The following is an 18777-nucleotide window of genomic DNA, read 5'->3' as shown; positions in this document are numbered from 1 at the left end:
GCTTGACAAAAGATGAACACTGAGCTACGGATAATTCGTCCATTAACAGGTTCAAACAAGCATGGCAAAAATGCAAACGATAACAGGTTTCAGACTTAGTGAAATTTATGCAAGCCTGAAATTTCAGATCAGGTAGCACACTTTGGAGCAAGAAAACTATATGCTACAGGAACTTAACATGGCAAATCAAGGCATGACACGAAGCTACTCAAAGTACTTAACAAACGTCCCTTGGTGACCTTGAGCCAAAAGGGATCAGAAAATACAATTGCAAGCATGTGAACATGGCAAAAACATAATCAGGTTACAGACTTAGTGAAAAACTGGAGCATGCGAATCTGTTAACAAGTAGGCATGTTCACGAGCTCGATGCACTCACTACAGAGCAAGGCATGACAAACTAAGCATACACCCATCCATAATACATATTATAGAAGCTATACATGACAAGAACAACAACATAGCATGCACGGATCAACAACAACATCCTTGGCAAAATCGCTAACGAGTCAACAATCTGCCAGGATTCACGAAATAGCAAAAGTAGAGCTCGATTGACTCAAGCTAGGGTGGTCCATAATTGCAAAACAAGACATGGATGGATAGAGCACCACAATATTAGCAAATCATCCTTACTGATCATCCTCAAAAGAGGCACGGATCACTAGGAAACAACATGAACATATGGCATATTGATAAAAACAGATCAAGGACTTAGAGGAATTCTAAGTCCCTGAAATCAGCATTAACGAATGCACTACTTTGAAAGCTTGTGCTAGTCACCACACATATCACAAAAATACATGGTAAGCACCTCTGTAAAGATGGCAAAGCATATAACAAAACACATGTAGAACTCGGGAGCATATCATGCACACATTAATCATGGCAAAAATGACAAATAGCTATTTGGTGTAGCAGATCTGACAATTATCTCAAATAGCTCTCTTACAACAGCATTGCGGGTATCAAGATGAGCTCAAATGAAAATGATGCAATGAGATGAAATGATGTACTCTCTGAGGCGAACATTTTGATATGCTACACGCCCAAAACGGAGCTACGGATGCGGAGATACGACATGACGAAAAACGCAAAATAACTAGGGTTTCAGGGAGAAAGTCAACCGATCCGAAATCTGGATCCAGATCTGGCCGGGGTACTGTAGCAGCGCGGATGTCGAGGATCACCGGCCGGAGCTTCGAGGTCGCCGGACTTGGGCCGAGGTCACCGGAGGAAGGAGGAGCCGGATCCGGGAGGGTCGCCGGTGCAACGGGGCGTCGGAGGAGCTCGCCGGGACGTGCGGTGGCGCGGCCGCGGCGTCGGTGCAGGCGGTGCCTCGCCGGAGCAGCGAGGCCAGTGATGGCGTGCGGCGGCGGGGTCTGGCGCCGGCGAGGAAGAAGGAGGCGGAGGGCGGAGCGCTGCGGCTCGGGCCCGGTCGCGGGAAGAGAGGGCCGGCCTTGGGCCCGGGCGGGCCGGCGGCGATGTGGGCGCGCTTGCCCACGTGGCACGCTGCGGTTGGTCCGGGCGAAGCGGGCGGACGTGTCCGGCGCGTCCGAACGTTGTCCGGCGCGCGGAGAGGAAGGGGGTCTAGGGTTTGGGGAAGAAGACCCGAAAATTTCGGGAGAGGATCTATATATAGGCATAGGGGAAGCTAGGAGAGTCCAAATGAGGTGCGGTTTTCGGCCACGCGATCGTGATCAAACGCTCTAGATGATGGAGAAAGTTTTGGTGGGTTTTGAGCCAAATTGGAAGGGTGTTGGGCTGCAACACACACGAGGCCTTCTCAGTCCCTCGGTTAACCGTTGGAGTATCAAACGAAGTCCAAATTGTACGAAACTTGACAGGCGGTCTACCGGTAGTAAACCAAGGCCGCTTGGCAAGTCTCGGTCCAATCCGGAAATGTTTAACCTCCACACACGAAAAGAAGGTAGAAAGGACCACCGGAGGAGATAGGAGCGCCGGAATGCAAAACGGACAACGGGGAAAATGCTCGGATGCATGAGACGAACACGAATGCAAATGCAATGCACATGATGACATGATATGAGATGCATGACAACGACCCGAGGAAATAAAATAACTTAGCGCCGGAAACGGCAAGAGTTGGGATACATATAAGGTAAATTACATCCGGGGTGTTACAAGAAGGTTCAGTACCAGGCATGAGAGGGATTGTGTGGTCACACTCCCTATGTGGAGGCAGGTTTTGGGGTTCCTCAAATAAATCTGCATATTCCATTAAAATTTCTGCACTTGAGGAGGAGTTTTGAAACCAGCAGGAGCTTGTAGAATGATATTATGCACCTGCAGCAAAAATGCTTCAGCTCCCTTATCCAGTAATTTGTTCATTTTCTCAGCTAGCACCTCTTTAACTTTCTCTGGTGTGTTAAAGATTGCAGCAGTAACTGTTGTCTTTCCTTGCAATGAGAAACTGAAAGTGTTCTCTGGTATGTTGAAGACTACTGGACTCATGAGAGTAAACCAATCGTATCCCAGAATCACATCATATCCAGGCAAAGGTAAAACTCTAAAATTGTACTGCAAGGTGTGTTTGGCCAGTTGGAATTCACAGTTGGGTACCACAGCTGTGGAAGTTAATTTACCCCCACCAGCTGCTGCAATAAGTCTGGGTTTCACTACAATAAGTGACAATTTGCTTTAACAGCAAATTCTTGACTTATAAATGAAGCACTGCTGCCTGAATCCAGTAAAGCAGTTGCTTGGTCTTGAGTGCCGAAGCCAGCATGTGTTGCTTGGAGCTGAAGAGCTGGCATCCCTTGCAATGCTTGACTAATTCTTTGGCGTCGTCCAAAGCAGTCGGCCAGAAGAAACCATGGCGGAAGGCTTTGGCGACAAGTGATCTTGAGGCCGCATGGTGGCCGCATTATCCTTGGTGAATGTCTGCGAGGATTGCAATGCCCTTCTCTTGCTCGACGCATCGCTGGAGGACTCCGATGACGCTGCGCTTGAGTAGTTCTCTGTTGACGATTGTGTACGCTCCGGCTCGACGCTGGACTTGTCTTGCTTCTGTTTCGTCAGCCGGCAGGTCTTGGTTTACTAGGAAGTTGAGGATGGACTGAGCCCATGATGGAGCCACGACTTCTTCTACTGCCAAAGTGGCTACTGCCACCAGGGTGGGCGGGCTGGGCGGTGAGGTGATGGAGTCAGCCGCCGGCTGTAGTGCTGGTGCAGTCCCCGTGCCGGCTGCCGCAGTCCCCGGGCCGGCTGCCGCAGTCCCCGAGCCGGCTGCTGAAATCCCCGGGCCGGCTACCGCAGTCCCCGAGCCGGCTGCCGAAGTCCCCGAGCCGGCTACGGGGGTCTTGGAGTCGGCTACTTGATTCTTCGAGCTGGACCTGGCCGCATCGGGGTCAGGCGGCACGAAGATGGAATCGGATTCCGGAGACGGCTTGATGGACGGCTTGAGGAGGCGTTGTAGAGCGACGCCGGTTGGAATTGCTTGCCGAGTGGAGCCTATTCGAGCCAAGGCATCGGCTGGCTCGTTGTCGGCTCGAGGTACGTGGAGGAACTCGCATCCTTCAAAGTATCCGCTGAGTTGTTGGACCAGGAAACGGTAGCTCGCCATATTCGCGTCCTTGGCGTCCCAGTCGCCGGATGACTGCTGGACTACCAGGTCCGAGTCGCCATAACATAGGATCCGGCGAATGCCAAGTTCTTTGGCAAGCCGGAGCCCATGTATGAGCGCCTCATACTCGGCCACATTGTTGGAGGCGGCAAAGTGGATCTGTAGCGTGTATCTGAGCTTGTCGCCTTTGGGAGAGGTAAGGACGATGCCGGCTCCCAAGCCGGTGCGCATCTTGGACCCGTCGAAGTGCATGCGCCAATGGGTGGAGTCGAGAGCCGGCGGTAGGTACTGGGTCTCGGCCCAGTCGACGAGGAAGTCGGCCAGTGCTTGGGACTTGATGGCGGTGCGGGGCTGGTAGAAGATCGTGTAGGGGGCCAGCTCGATTGCCCATTTCGCGACCCGGCCGGATGCATCCGGCTGCCTATGATCTCGGCTAGCGGGGCAGTGCATACGACCGTGACGGGATGCTCTTGAAAGTAGGGCTTCAGCTTCTTGGCGGTGAAGTACACGCCATAACACATCTTTTGGTAGTGCGGGTAGTTCTGCTTCGAGGCGGACAGCACCTCGCTCAAATAGTACACCGGCCTCTGGACCGACTGGGCCCGGCCTTCTTCCGGGCGCTGGACTACGATGACAGTGCTGACCACCCGGCTGGTTGCAGCGATGTAAAGGAGCATGGGCTCTTTCTCGGTTGGCGCCGCGAGGACAGGCGGCGTGGCCAGCATCTTCTTCAGCTCGTGAAAAGCTTGGTCGGCCTGGTCGTTCCACTCGAAGTGAGTGCTCTTCTTCATGAGGCGGTAGAGGGGGAGAGCTTTCTCTCCGAGCCGGCTCATGAAGCGGTTCAGGGAGGCCAAGCACCCCGTGAACTTCTGAATGTCTCGAAGCTTGGTAGGGATCGCCATTCTCTCGATGGCCTTGATCTTCGCCGGGTTGCATTCGATGCCGCGTTCGGAGACCAGGAAGCCTAGGAGCTGGCCGGCTGGCACCCCGAACATGCATTTCTCGGGGTTGAGCTTGATTTGGAACAGGCGCAGGTTCTCAAATGTTTCCTTGAGGTCTTCCAGCAAGGTGCCACGCTTCTCCGTCTTCACCACGATGTCGTCCACGTAAACGTGGGCATTCCTGCCGAGCTGCTTGAGGAGGCACTTCTACATGCAACACTGAAAGGTGGCACCGGCATTTCTCAAGCCGAATGTCATAGTCAGGTAGCAGAAGGCTCCGAACGGCGTGATGAAGGCGGTCTTCAGGCGGTCATCTGGGTCTAGCTTTATCTGGTGATATCCAGAGTAAGCATCCAAAAAACTCAACAGCTCGCATCCGGCTGTGGAGTCTACCACTTGGTCTATCCTTGGCAGGGCAAAAGGATCTTTGGGGCAAGCCTTGTTGAGACTTGTGTAGTCTATACACATGCGCCACTTGTTATTCTTCTTTAGCACAAGGACCGGGTTGGCGAGCCACTCTGGAAAGAAAACTTCCATGATAAAGCCGGCCGCCAAGAGCCGGGCTATCTCCTCCCCTACAATCCTGCGCTTCTCCTCCGACAGTCGGCGAAGGGGTTGTCTGACTGGCTTTGCGTCTTCTCGAACATGTAGTTTGTGCTCGGCGAATTTCCTCGGAACACCCGGCATGTCCTTGGGGGACCACGCAAAGATATCCCGATTCTCACAGAGGAAATCGGCAAGCTCGCCTTCCTATTTGCTGTTCAGGTTTGCCCCGATGACGGCAAACCTCTCTGGACGCTCGGGGTCAAGAGGTATCTTCTTTGTCTCCTTGGCCGGCTGGAAAGATCCTTGAGCATCATGCTCCTTGGAGTCGGGGGGCACGGCCGACTGCTTGCCGGCTATGGCCACGACTCGATCCAGCATCTTCTTCTCTTCAGCAATCACAAGGGACTCGGCCAGCCGGCTGCTGGCCACTGCGCACTCGGAGGACTTCTTGTAGTCACCGGCTACGGTGATGACGCCTTTGGTGCTTGGTATCTTCATCTTGAGGTATGCATAGTGGGGAACCGCCATGAACTTGGCCAAAGCAGGTCGGCCCAGCAATGCATGGTAAGGGCTCTCCAGGTCCACCACTTCAAACCAGATCGCTTCCCGACGGAAATGCTCCTTGTCCCCAAAAAGTACATCAATCTTGATTTTGCCAATGGGGGCGCAGGACAGGCCGGGTACGATGCCGTGGAACACTGTCCGAGTGGGCGTGAGCTGTTTTGTCTTGACGTTCAACTTCTCCAGGGTGTCACGATACAGGATGTTGATGCTGCTCCCGCCGTCTATCAGCACACAGGAGAAGCGGGCGGCGCGTCTGTCCGTCGCAAGGGTGGCTTCCAGGACCAAAGCATAAGAGCCGGGAGACGGCATCACCTCCGGATGGTCGGCCCGGCTCCAGTTGATGGGCTTTTCTGACCAATGCATGTGTCCGGCGGGGTTGGCAGCGACCACGCTGACTTCCTGGTGCTCTCGGCGTTTGCTGCGCCGGTCTTCGGGCTGGCTTGTAAAGACGATGTAGGTTGCTTGCTCATCAGGAAACTCGTCATGCACGGCTCCGACTGCGGGCCGAGCGGCCGGAGGCGGCGGAGGCGGCGGGCCGGCAGGCGGAGGTGGCAAGAGCCCCTCGCCCTTAGAGATTCGGGTGAGCCAGTTGCACTTCCGGGTCGTGTGGTTGGATGGCTTCGTGCCGCTGTGGAACTTGCAAGGGGCGTCGAGGGTTTGCTCGTAGGAGAAGGTGGGCTGCCAAGCCGGCCTGCCGCCCTTGGGCTTCTTGGGCGCCGGTCGTTCTTCAGGCGGCGCATCTTCGACCGTGGCCACCTGCCGGCTAGCGGGAGGCGGCGCGGGGCCCTTGCGCTTGTTGTCGTTCGAGTTGGGGTGTCGGCCGGGTTCTCCAGCCGGCGTCTTGGGCGCCGGGTTGAGCACCTTTCCGGACGCGTCTACCCGAAGCTCGGTCTTCATCGAGGAGTCGGCGGTGGCGTACTTGTCCGCTATGTCCAGAAGCTCGTCGAGGGTAGCCGGCTCGTCGCAGAGGAGCTTGTGCTTGAGGAGGGTGCCTTCTCGGCATCCGGCTGTGAAGTACTCTATGGCTTGTACCTCGTGCACCCCTTCACAGGAGTTGCGGAGCTCGGCCCAACGTGTGAGGTAATCGCGAGTGGACTCGGCGGGGCCTTGCACGCACAAGGAAAGCTGTCTGGGCTTGGGAGCCCGCTTGTAGGTGCTGGTGAAGTTGCGGATGAAGGCTTCTGTGAAGTCTAGCCAGCTGTTGATGCTACGCGGCTTGAGGCTGTTGAGCCAGGTCCGCGCCGTGCCCTGCAGCATGAGGGGCACGTACTTCACGGCGACGCGCCGATTGCCGTTGGCTATGCTAACTGCGGTGGAGTAGTCGATCAACCAATCTTCCGGCTTCACGGAGCCGTTGTACTTGGGCGTGTCTCTCGGGAGCGAGAACCCTTTGGGAAAGGGCTCGTCGCGGATGCGGGGACCAAAGCAAGGCGGGCCGACATCGTCTTCTTCTTCCAATGCCAGGGATCGCGCCAGGCGGTCGATCCGATGACGGGCGTCGTTCTCGCCGATTCCTTCGCGGCGGCCCAGCCGGCCGCTGAGAGTCGGGTGCGCCACTGGCGGTGAGGCGGGATATCTCTCTCCGTGGGGCGGAGGCGGAGGCGGGTCGCCCCGCCACTCCATGGCTCGGGGATGACCGTCCGCGTCCCGCTCGATGGAGATCCGGGTCCGGCTGCGACTGGTAGCCGGCTCCTTCTCGTGTCGCGCGCGGGTATTGCTCGTAGTCGGCGTCCGGGACGTCGCGCCGTGCTCTCGGCGCGGGGGAAGGCTTTCCGCGCGAGCGTCGGCTTCGTGCCGCTGCGTGGCGGCGTCAATCAACTGCTGGATGCGCCGGGTCATGTGGGGAAGGTCTTCGGCTTCCAGGCCGTCCAGCTCGTCTACGGCCGCCTGGGCGGCACGCAAGTTCTCGAGCGGAGTGGCATAGACCGGGCGGTCGACTCCCAGCGTGTCGGCGATGACGGCGCCGCGTTGCTTGACAAGGCCGGCCCGGCTTGGCCCGCCCGGGGCCGGCGTGCCGAAGGCGGCGCGGTCAGCCTCGCGCCGGTAGGCCTTAGTGAGGCGTCTTACGGAGGCCAGCCTCCGGCCCTCGGCGAGGAGAGCGAGGCGGCGTGCTTCCAGTGCTTCGTCGTCGGCGTCGGCCGGGAGAGGAGCGGACAGGTCGTGGGCCGCCGCGCGCGGGGCGTCGCGGGCGCTCTCGTCGGCCAGGCCACCGTGGCCGACAACCATCACTTGGGCGATGACGGCATCGTGGCCGTCGGCTCGAGGAAGCGGGTCGTTGTAGATCGCGACGTTGGTGGGGAAGGCGTCGTAGGAGGCCGTGTCGGAGTCGACAGGCATCGGGTCGGTGGAGCCAACCGACTCCAGGTCCGCAGCGGGCTCGCTAGAGACATGGAGCTGGCCGAGAAGGTTGGCGAGGCGGTCAGTGCCCGCATCGGAGGCGAGCTCGCCGGAGGTGAAGGCCTCGTCGGGGAGATCGGCGAGGCCGCTTGCCGCGCAGATGCTGGTGACGCCTTGCAGCGCGTCGTGGCAAGCGCCATCGGGCGTGCCGAGCTGGCTACGCTCGCTGGGGAGGAAGAGGGTTCCCGTCCAGAACAGGTCTCCGGACGACGGTGCGCCTGGCCCCACGGTGGGCGCCAAATGTCGGGTGGTGGGTGCGACATATGCCAACGGATGGCTTATCTTTGTGGGAACCAGTAAGACATCGCCGGTGCCTGGAAGCGGGATGAGGCGAAGACATGCACGCCGGCGGATCTTACCCAGCTTCGGGGCTCTCCGAGGAGATAACACCCCTACTGCTGCTCTGCGGGGTCTCCGCATGCTCACTAGATGAATCGAGTAGCTACACAACGCTCCTTGAGCTGTTTTGGGGGGAGGAGGAAGAAAGGGCACGACTAGCCTGCTTCTTCTCCTTGTATGGTGTCTAGGACTAGCAGGGGGTCGAACCCTTTGCATGGGTGCTCCGGGGGGTTTATATAGGCCTACCCCCGGGGGTACAATGGTAATCCGGCTGGGCGCGGGGCCCAGCCGTCTGTGACTGTGCTCGCCGGCTTCTGCGCCGGCTGCTGGGGCCCGCCGACTTGTGGGTCCCGCCGGCTGCCAACTCCTTGGTCGACAGGCAGGCCCCACTGTCCGGGGCCATGTCGGCGGCTGGTTACTGTGGCTTCATCTCGTTGACGTGAGCTTCATCGTGGTATGCGCGGCTACGGTACCGCCGCCTGTCGGACGATCGCTGTAGCCTTACCGCGTCTTGTCTCCTTAATGGGGCGTCCTCTTCGAGGGAGGCGGCAAGCCGGCTGCGGGGAGCCGGCTCTGTCTTGGGCCGGCTTGTTGGAAGCGTGGCCGCCTTCGGCCGTCTCTCTGCGCAAAAGGGGGGCCACCGCCTGTGGGCCGCGCTGGCGGCCCGTCGTGGGTGAGGCCAGGGTCAACATGGCAACAGTGCTGCGCCGGACGGGTCACGCCTATCCCGTACGGCGCACTGTGCCAGGCGTGCCCCGGGATTCGAGGGTGGCAGGCTCTTCTGTAGCCACGCCCCGTCGCACCGCCGTTAGGTGGGCGCAAACTTTGTGGGTACGGTCTTGACTGCTTTACGAGGAGCCGGCTCGGAGGAGTCGGCCTTCTCACAACCGGCTTCTTGGAGTCGGCCCTCTCAGGAGGGTTAGAGTCGGACCGCCTCCCCAAAGCCGGCCTGGACCGCAGCCGGCCGGGGGAAGGCGGCCCCATGTCTTGGATTCTTGAGAGCCGGGCGGGCTCGTAACTTTTTCAGAAGTGCCAGGGGAAGCCGGCTAGGCTACCCATGGCTATTTACTCCGACACCCTTCTTCAGGAATTTCTTCTTGCTCTTGATGTAACACTTCCTCTTCCAAGGTTTCTTGCTCTACACTATCTGTTTGCAACAAGTGAACATTTGGGATTAACTTGCACTTATGACCATGTACCCATTTGTCCCCACATCTCCAGCATTCTCCCACTTTCCTCGGTTTTGTGGAAGTGTTTGTGTTGTGTTCTACTTGCTTTGCTGGAGTATTTTGTTGCACAGGAACAGTGTTGTTGTTAGTTCTGTTCTGAAAGGCACCAGTGTTCTTCTGATAATAATTGACAAAGGTACTGGTATTTTTCTTGGGCATAGAACTGATAGGTGGATGATTGGGTTCTACTTCTTTTGCTAGACAGTAGGCATCAGTTAAGGACTGTGGTCTCAGTGGTCACAGCTGGAATTTAATTCCATCTCTGAGACCATTGACATAGCACCTTATGAACCAGGTTTCTCCTAGTTCAGGATTTTCTTCCAGAACTTCTGCCATCAGATCCTCAAATTGCTTTGTATATGCAACAACTGCGTTGTTTGCTTGTTTCAAGGAAGTGAATTTTTCTGTAAGATCATATGATCCTTGTTCTGAGAACCTCTTAACTATTTCTGCCCCAAATTGTTTCCATTAGAGTTGTTTCTTGAGCAGCCCAGATCTTCTCAACCATACATCAGCCTCATCCACTATATATAGTTGAGCTAATGACACTTTATACTCTTCTGGAGCAGCAGCCATCTGGAAGTATTTGTTGCATTGTCTGATCCATCCCACTGGATCTTCTCCTGAAAATTTGGGAAACTCCATTTTAGGACCTTTTGTTAATGCTCTCATGAACTGGGCTTGCATGTCTTGTTCATAATTTCTGTGATAACCCTGCCACATTTGTCTTTCTCTGTTCTGCTGATAGAACTGGTTGAATGTAGGAGTATGAACCTGTTGTCTTGCTGCTGTAGGGGTGACCACTGTACTATGTTGTTCCTGTCTTCCTTGGTTTGCAAATCCAGGAGGACCCTCTGCTCTATTCACTCTGATTGGTGGCAGATTCTGAAGCTGGAGTTCTTCTAATTGTTTAGACTTTTCTTTCTCTGCTGCTAGTTGTTTTCGTAACTGCTCCAATCTTGCCTCTTGTTCTTGAGAGTGATCTTGATTCAGTGTAGGGGATTTGGGTACTTCTTGAGAACTAGAAGGACGATCTGCTTGTTGTGTAGATTGAGTTGTTTTCACCAGAGTTTGCAGGACATTACTGATTACTGACAACTGTTTACCCAAGTCCAGCACCACTCGTTCCACATCGCCTACAGTGGCAGAGATCTCTCTCTGCTTAGACCCAATTTCTTGCACCTCCGTATGAAGCTTTGACACCTGAGTCTGTAACTGACCGTTGTCCTTTTGCAAGACTCCAAATTCATCACGTATGGCTAATATTTCCTGGAGATCAGTGTCATCGATTACCTTGTTACGCCCCATCGCCTTGATCCGAGGTATGGGTACGGAATTTACCACTGAAGGCTCAGCAACCCTTCCCAATACCACAGATCCTGCCGCCGCCACTGATCTCGCCTCCCTGGCACACAGATCGGAGCTTAGAACGCGGAATTTTACCGAACGAACAAGATGTTCGAACAACCGCTTCTGCTCGACCGATTTGTGCCCGAATTAACACCGCCGCCTGCGCCACCACGCCGGACCCCGCCGCCAACGCCGCCTCGCCGTTGCCGCTCTCGAAAAGGGTGGGATTCGCCTACCGGCGAAAAATTTCACCAGCAGAGCGTTTCCGCCGAAGAACGATGGCTCATGATACCAATTTGTGAGGACCGAGAGGATCTATAAACTAGTATAGGAGAATTATAGGTATGAGATGCGCGAATTGTGGCCAAAACCGGATGTATATTCGGAGTAATTGGAGCTCAAGTGTTAGGGTTCTAGCCCATGATTCAGAATTGGGGAAAAAGTGATCCGATCCCAGCCACACCCCGGCTGTTATAGGTGAAAAGCTACAGCGACAGCTGGCAAAGTAAATCCAACGGTGGATATCAGTCCCACGCAGGGGATCCATCGTGGTCGTCCGTTAACTAAATCGGTATTGCCGGAAATGCTACACCTCACTGTCACTTGTGCCTGACACACGGCGACGGCGGCTGGATCAAACTAAGAGAATCGACGATGGCGCCCTGCCACGCAGGTATTCAACACACTTCCCCAAATCGAGCTGAAATGCTAGGTCTTGATACAAAATCAGGGGTACACGTGCGGGGGCTCGATGAGCGGCGCTCGTGAGGCAGAGGGGAGTCAATGGTGCTGTGATTTTGGGGAAGAGGGGCTCGTCAGGGCGGATTTCCTTGTTTCAGTGCAGCAAATCCACAGTGAGAGCAAATCCAATCTGAGATGGGTGTGATCTGGGGCTTCACAACAGCAAATGTTGTTTTTCAGACTGGGAGTGGTGCTTCATTGCAGCACAGACTGGGATGTGCTTCTTTTATTTGCTTTTTCTAGGCATGGGCTTGATTTTACCCAATTGCGAGTGATGTTTCATTGCAGTACAGACTACTGTTGTTTTCTTTTCTTTTCTAGGCATGGGCTTGATTTTACCCAGCTGAGTGTTGTTTCATTGCAGTTCAGACTACTGGTGTTTTCTTCTTTCTTCTAGGATTCCCTTTGTCAAAATAAGGCTTCTGATTACATGCATGGTATACTGGATAATATGATAATGTATCATTAGTAGCTTTGTTTCACTAGCAGGGTTACCTTTTGTGTAATGCTTCATTAATGCTGGATAATGTAATACTCGTGTGATTGTGCCTATCATAGTTCTTGATTGATTGCTTCGTCAGCCTAACAGAGTTGCATCTCTTCTTCATTGCTAATTAATCATGTTGGTCATTGGTCGCCTTCGTGCATGCTGTCTGAACTCCGAAGTATCGTGATACCTCTGACAGACAAACACAATATTCATGCTCTAGCGGATAATGTCTGTACAATATTCACCAGTTGCGTAGCATAGTTGTAGTTTACTTCAGCCTTTATTTGACTCCTGCATCCTTTCCTACTACAGTAGTTGTTCTTAGTGTAGATGCCTGCTAGTAGCCTTTGTATTCTAGGATAGTTGTAGTTTACTTTCTCAGTAGTAGCTGCGTGCTTTTGTTATCAGTGGCTAATGGATTACATGCATGTCGTGGGGTTTTATATCCACGGTGCTGTGTTTTTTTGTTTTATATTGGTAGTATGAAAATGTAGCGGTAGTGGTTTTTTATCTAGCAAATACGTGTTTCAGCAAGTAGTTGCCATTGCAGAGATAGTGTGGTTCTTATTCGGTTTTGGTGTACTACTGTTGTTGCATAGGTTTTAGAAGTACCACATTTTCATTTTTGTTGTCGTTTTCGCTTTCTCCTTGCAGAGCCTCAACAATGGATAATGCAAAATCTATTAATGGATCATTCTCAACACGGGTTTCAACAAGCCACTTGGGTACAGTTGCTAAGAAAAATCTGGACAATAATAAGAGGGCAATCTTAATTGGTTGCTGCTCCAAGAGCGGACCAGCAGCTGCTATGACAGCCTGTGGCCTGCTGCTAAGCCAGGGGTGTGTCGGATGGGCGGCCGTTGCGACGGGGGACCGATGATCCTGCTAGGGGCTGCCGACCGGCTGCTGCGAACCACCCGGGGATGCTGCGACTGGTGCGCGAATGGGACACGTGGTGGTCGAGCTTATTGCTGGTTCCTATGACGCTCAGTAGTAAGCGAGGTGGGTGAGACTTGGAAGCATCACCGGGCCGCTGGAACATCACTGTTGCTGCAATGGAGCATTCGCTGAGCCACCGGAACATTGTCGAGTCGTCGGAGCATCACTCGTGCTGCGATGGAGCATCGTCGGGCCGTTAGAAGATCGGTGGTGCTGCAACAGAGCATCTTCGGCCATCGAAGCATTGCCGGTGCTGCGGTGGAGCATCGCGGAGCTGCCAGAGGATCGTGGGAGCATCAACGATGCTGTGATGGAGCATCGCTGAGCCGCCGGAGGATTGTCGGAGCATCGCCGAGCCGTCGGAGGATTGTCGGAGCATTGTTGGTGCTGCGATGGAGCATCGCCGAGCTGCCGGAGGATCGTCGGAGCATTGCCGAGACGCCGGAGGATCGTCGGTGCGACAGTGGAGCATCGCCTGGCCATCGGAACATCACAGAAGCATCGCTGGCGCTGCAATGACACATCGTCGGGCTGCCGGAGCTGCAGAGCATCGTCGGTGGAGCAATGAAGCATGACTAGTGATGCTGGTGAATTACACGCTCGTCACCGGGGAAGCAGTAGCATGGAGCTTGTACAGGCTACAGCTGATGCTCTGTTGGTGGCTGGAGGCGTCGCGCGGAGACACGGCAGTGATGCTGGTGAAAGTTGGGATGGAAGTGATGGCGTGGTTCTATCAGGGAATCAAGCGACCCAATTCAGATTTATTGACGCAAATCAACGGCTGGCTAGGCGGCTGATCTTTCCTAAGATCAGCCGGCTGACGCCTAGCAGCCGCCAAAATTAAGTTGTTGCTGTGATGATCCGCAGAGATCACATTTTTATTTTGATTATCCAATTATCTTTGTGGCAAATTTATGTTGTGGTTGTGATGAACCATTGTTGCTATGATGTGATGAGCTGCAAAGATCATGTTTTTATGTTGGTTATCCAATAGTACAAAGGCAGTCCCAATCTGCCAAACAATATTTTTATGTGCAAGGGAATGTGGGGATTGGGATGGGAGGGAATGTGGGGGATTTGAGGGGTGGGATTGGAGGGAGTGTGGGGGATTTGAGGGGGTTGGGTGAAAGGAAGGGGATCACCAAATCCCCTACAACCCCCAACCTCTTGAGGGCTGAAAAAACCCTTGTGCCAAACAAGGCCCGAGTAAGAAATAAAATACCTAGTTGAGCAATTTATACTTGTTGAAGAAACCCGTTGGTGCTAATTTAGTTTATCTAGTCTTAATTTCTAATTAAGCGTGTGATGACTAATGATTAAATAGGGTATACATGCTCTTCCATTGCTCCAATTTGGTCAGAGGGACTAACGCTTGTCTGTGGTCGTCCGGCGGCGTTGCAACTCGTGTGGCAATGACGATGGTGGCAAGAAGAACAGGGTCACGGCATGTTCTTCTGTTCGACACATCCTAACCGTGAAGTCAGAGCTTCAACACGTCCTAACCGTGAAGTCGGAGTTTGTAGCGTTGCAGGCCGATGTGGTCGCAATGATGCCATCTGATGGGCAAGTCAAGCTATGCTGGTGCATCACATAGGCCGAAAGGTTCTCATGGGTTGTTCATTTGAACGGGTCTCGAGTTGCTTGCTTGGGTAGAGGTGAAATTGTAAGCAACCTTGACAGTGTGTGTGTTTTATGGGTAGCCAGGTCGGTCGAGATGCTCTATTGTGTGGGCATCTTTTAACGGTTTTTGCTCATGTTTCTAGAAATTAACCAGACAACTCTCTTGTATCTTTTTCTAGTGAATCGGAGCACCAAGGAACATGACGTAAAAAATATTGCTTTCAAAGGAGATGTGCATATCCGGTTATTCCTGTACTAGAACCCTATTATTTATTGCATCTAAAAGAAGAGCCCTCTTATTGACTAGGAACATGCTGTGAGGGGAAATTAAACAGCACGACTTGACTAATAAAGTATCTTGGCCATGCTGCATGCGCCCATACTATAACGAAACGATCTGTGCTTGATCACCTTATTAAGCCCTCTGCCACAGCGCTGAATCTCCACGCCAGTAAACATCACTAACTTGTCGACAATGGCAGTAGTGTCATGGAAACAGCACATCTGGCAGCACGTCTCCTGCGGCCTTGTTGTCATGATCGACTTGGCGACACAGAAACGACCGGCACCTAGGTGCAGGAGGTGCGATCCTAGCTCGGTACCCTCAGGGGCAGCAAATCCCTCCCACTCTTGGAGTACCACCGGTGGCGTCTGCTTTGCCGAGGCAGCACCCAGGTCTGATGCGCAGAGGACGCCACCACCCTTTGCCGAGACACCAAACCAGAGATCGTACTCCGGAACATATTCTGCAAGTCCTTTAAACGGCAGCGGCCAGGCACCAGTCTTGCTCCACTTACCGCTCACCGTGTCCAAGCAGTAGGTGCCGAGGCTCTCTGTGGATATCAAGATGCTTGAGCCATTGACCACAGTGCACGCGGTGATCACACCAGAACGGTCGACACCATAGCCAGGGGCATAGACATAAGGCGGCGGGGGGATGGAGTGCCAGAAAAAGTCCACCCCCTTGAACATTTTAGGCCTTTCGCCATACATAAGCACCTCGAAAGATTGATGTTCCATCTTTTGATCGTTCTTAGGGATCGCCTCCATGACCAACAGGTTGTCACCAACGGCGAGGGGCACTGATTTCCACTTGGCCTTTTTGAGGCTTGGCAACATGCGGACAGCTTGCAGGCCGTCACCATATAAGACGGCTCGACCTCTCTCGTCTGTGCAGACGATCTTGTTCCTGCTGCTGCCGCATGAACTCCATTACCTCCCGTCTATGCTCGGACCAAGGAGGGTGGAAAGCCATTGTTGGTGGCGGCACAGAACGGTCCTCCACCGCCGCAGCCGCAGAGTCAGGTGCACCCTTGGGGTAAAACAATTGTGACGCCTTGATGCGGTGCAGAGTGTATGAACTCCTTTTGACGTTCATGGCCGTCATGTACAGGAATTTTCGGTTCATTGTTCAAAGACAGACTTCTCTATGGATCAATTTTGCCAGTCCCTTCTTCTAATAATCGCCTAAGAGACCACACGATTATCTGAAATACAAATTACATGCGTTAAGAGAAAGAACAGTAAATTCAAATCAAAGTATAGTAAATAATATAATAGAGCAACCCTGCCAATAAACAAAAAAAAGCAGGTCAAAAAATAAATGAAAAATAAGGTCATGGCTTTAATTACCAATCATACTAGTGTCAGTCCACTAAAAAAACACCAGTTGTAAATTTGTGTTAACCTATACAGCTTCCAAATACTAGCCAGTAAGGTCCTTCTCTTTCAGTTACTATACTGGCTGCTTCACAGAACAATGACCCAAGGCTACTGACTAGCGGTAGCAGGTTTCATTATTTTTGCACAACTATACCACAAATCATACACAAGTACTATTGCTCCAACAGAAGGAAAAATACTTGGTGAAATTTCTAGGCTATTTAGCCTCTGTATATACTTTCCCTGTTATTTTAAGTAGGTGGTCACAGGTATACGGTATGGGCAAAATTCAAAACAACCTGCAGTCCCTAAGAACAAATGCAAAGGTACTGTATAAAAGTAGAAAAAATAATACTGACACTATAGTTTCTTGGCAACATCACGTGAACTAGTACTTGGATTTGTAGAATAAAACATACACATGAGATTATAAAAGGCTCTACGCCTTAATTTGATATGCAGCAGGCTTCTCTAACCTTAACCTGTACCCTCAACTAAATCACTGATGGATGGATCAAATCTATACTAGTAGAACATTTAATACTGAAGCAAAGTAGCCATGTGCTAGTGCTAACCACCTTCCAGGCTTGCTCAATTTCTTGCTGGAAATTAAAGAAGCGAGGGCTCCAAGGCCAGCTAGAAGGAAGCAAAGCATTCGTAGGAGCAGCGCCTCTCGCACTTTGGGGATGGTGCGGCAAGTACCCACAAGGCGGCGACGACGACCCTCGATGTGATACGGGGACGGGGACACGGCAATTTATAGAAACAGCAATATGACGGGTATATATATGAATAATTAATAGAATATCATGTAATAAGTCCAAAGAATAACTGATTGTGTGACATGATTTCCAACTACAGCCCCATTTGTTGCATCCATGCCTCTTTTCCAACTACAGCCCACAGATGCCATGTATGTATGTCACTGCCTAGCCGGAACAACAGCAACAGCAGCAGGTGAGCAGGAGCAAGCAACAACAGTATACTGTACGAAGCGAAGCAGCAGCAAGCCAGCACCCAGCGCCACTAGAGGAGGACGACAGGCAGGAGGCAACAGCATGGGAGCACCGAAGGAGAGCAGGGACTTGAGAAAGAAGAAGTTACCGTGCTGGCGGCAGGCGGCTACAGTCTACAGGAGGCGGCAAGGTGATTCCAGGCCGCGGCGGCGCCGTCACGCGGTCGCTCGATCGAATCCCATGTCCTATGCAATGGAGCGAACTGAGAAAGACCGATGGCTGCTAGGGTTAGGAGGTGGGCTTCTATTGGGCTCGCTGCGCTCCCGTGTCGCCGGCATCCTGGCGGCGCGTCAGCTCTTTTTTTTTAATCAAATCAGAAAAACAGGATACTCTGGTGACACGTGTACCGGCCACGTATCCTGCGTACGCGGACACGGCACATGTGCACATATCAAGCAGCCGCCGCCGCTACAATAAACATTAGATCATTTTCATCCTGTCCCTGGCGGCTGGAACCCTAGCCACCGTCAGGAAAGGCTAATCTTCCAGCGTCGTCCTCCAGCGGCTCTCCTCCGCCGACGATTTTGGTCATCGATGAGGAGGAGGGTCGCCGGATCCATGCGTGTGGATCGTTTTTACTCCCTCATAGTCTAGGTTTTTAGGTTGCTCATCGTCTTTACTTCGATGGCGACGATGACGGCGCTGAATAAAGATTCTTCCGATCCTTCCCCGATGAGGCCATCGGTCTTATGGTTGGGGATGGATTTAAAAACCAGTCTGTTCAAGTAAGGATGGTGTGGCGGCGGTGGCATCCTCGTGGTGGACCTGTGTCCTCGGGCTCCGCCGTTGCGACGGCGTTTGCTCCAGCGTCGGCGCGGAGCTTGGGGGGTAGTCCAGGAGCGGATGCAGATTGTGGTCTGCATCAACGGCATCTGAAAGACGGAACATGTGTTGAGTTCGTGATTCGTGGATGGCAGCTATGGTTTCCTTCTGCGGCGTCTTAGTCGCAGTGGGATGTCAGATCTAGAGTTCGATGGCGTGTCCAGAGTGTTGTCCCGGTCTGATTCGTTCAACGGTAAGGGCTTCACTTTTGGTGAGCCACCTTGGAGGTCCGCAAAGCTGCATATCAGCGATGGAGCCGCGTCGAGCTCGGGTGAGGAGGTGATTCGTCATTCTTTTCTTCGGTGGCTGCTGTTGTGGTGCCGGAGGCAGGTGATCGACGTTGGTGTAAAGCTCAGAGATGTTCTGTTATCTTTTCAGTTTTGTCATGTTGGTCTTTACGTGACTTGTACTTTAATCTTTATGATAGGAATGAGACATGTATTACCATGCAAAAAAACATGTGCGTGTATCAATGCTTCGGAGAAGAACCTAGGAAGAGATATAAGCTACTACTCCTACCTGAGGCTGAGTATGG

The 18777-nt window shown here is 53.1% G+C and overlaps 1 protein-coding gene and 1 pseudogene across 1 annotated transcript; both read right to left on the bottom strand.

Moving 5' to 3' along the window:
* Nucleotides 1-8033: 8033 nt before the first annotated feature.
* On the bottom strand, nt 8034-11529 carry LOC147991187 (uncharacterized; annotated as a pseudogene).
* Nucleotides 11530-14943: 3414 nt separating this feature from the next.
* On the bottom strand, nt 14944-17682 carry LOC125511022 (uncharacterized). The gene is made up of 2 exons (XM_048676309.2): nt 17509-17682; nt 14944-16229 (listed from the first exon to the last, which is right to left on the bottom strand). The coding sequence occupies exon 2, from the start codon at nt 15859-15861 to the stop codon at nt 15088-15090; it is 774 nt and encodes a 257-aa protein (XP_048532266.2). The 5' UTR covers nt 15862-16229; nt 17509-17682; the 3' UTR covers nt 14944-15087.
* Nucleotides 17683-18777: the final 1095 nt, after the last annotated feature.

The sequence above is a fragment of the Triticum urartu genome, chromosome 1A, assembly GCF_056163025.1.
Source record: "Triticum urartu cultivar PI428250 chromosome 1A, HENAU_Tu73, whole genome shotgun sequence".
Classification (NCBI taxonomy): Eukaryota; Viridiplantae; Streptophyta; class Magnoliopsida; order Poales; family Poaceae; genus Triticum; species Triticum urartu.
Note: the sequence above shows the minus strand (reverse complement) of the source record. Positions and strands in the feature narration are given on the sequence as shown.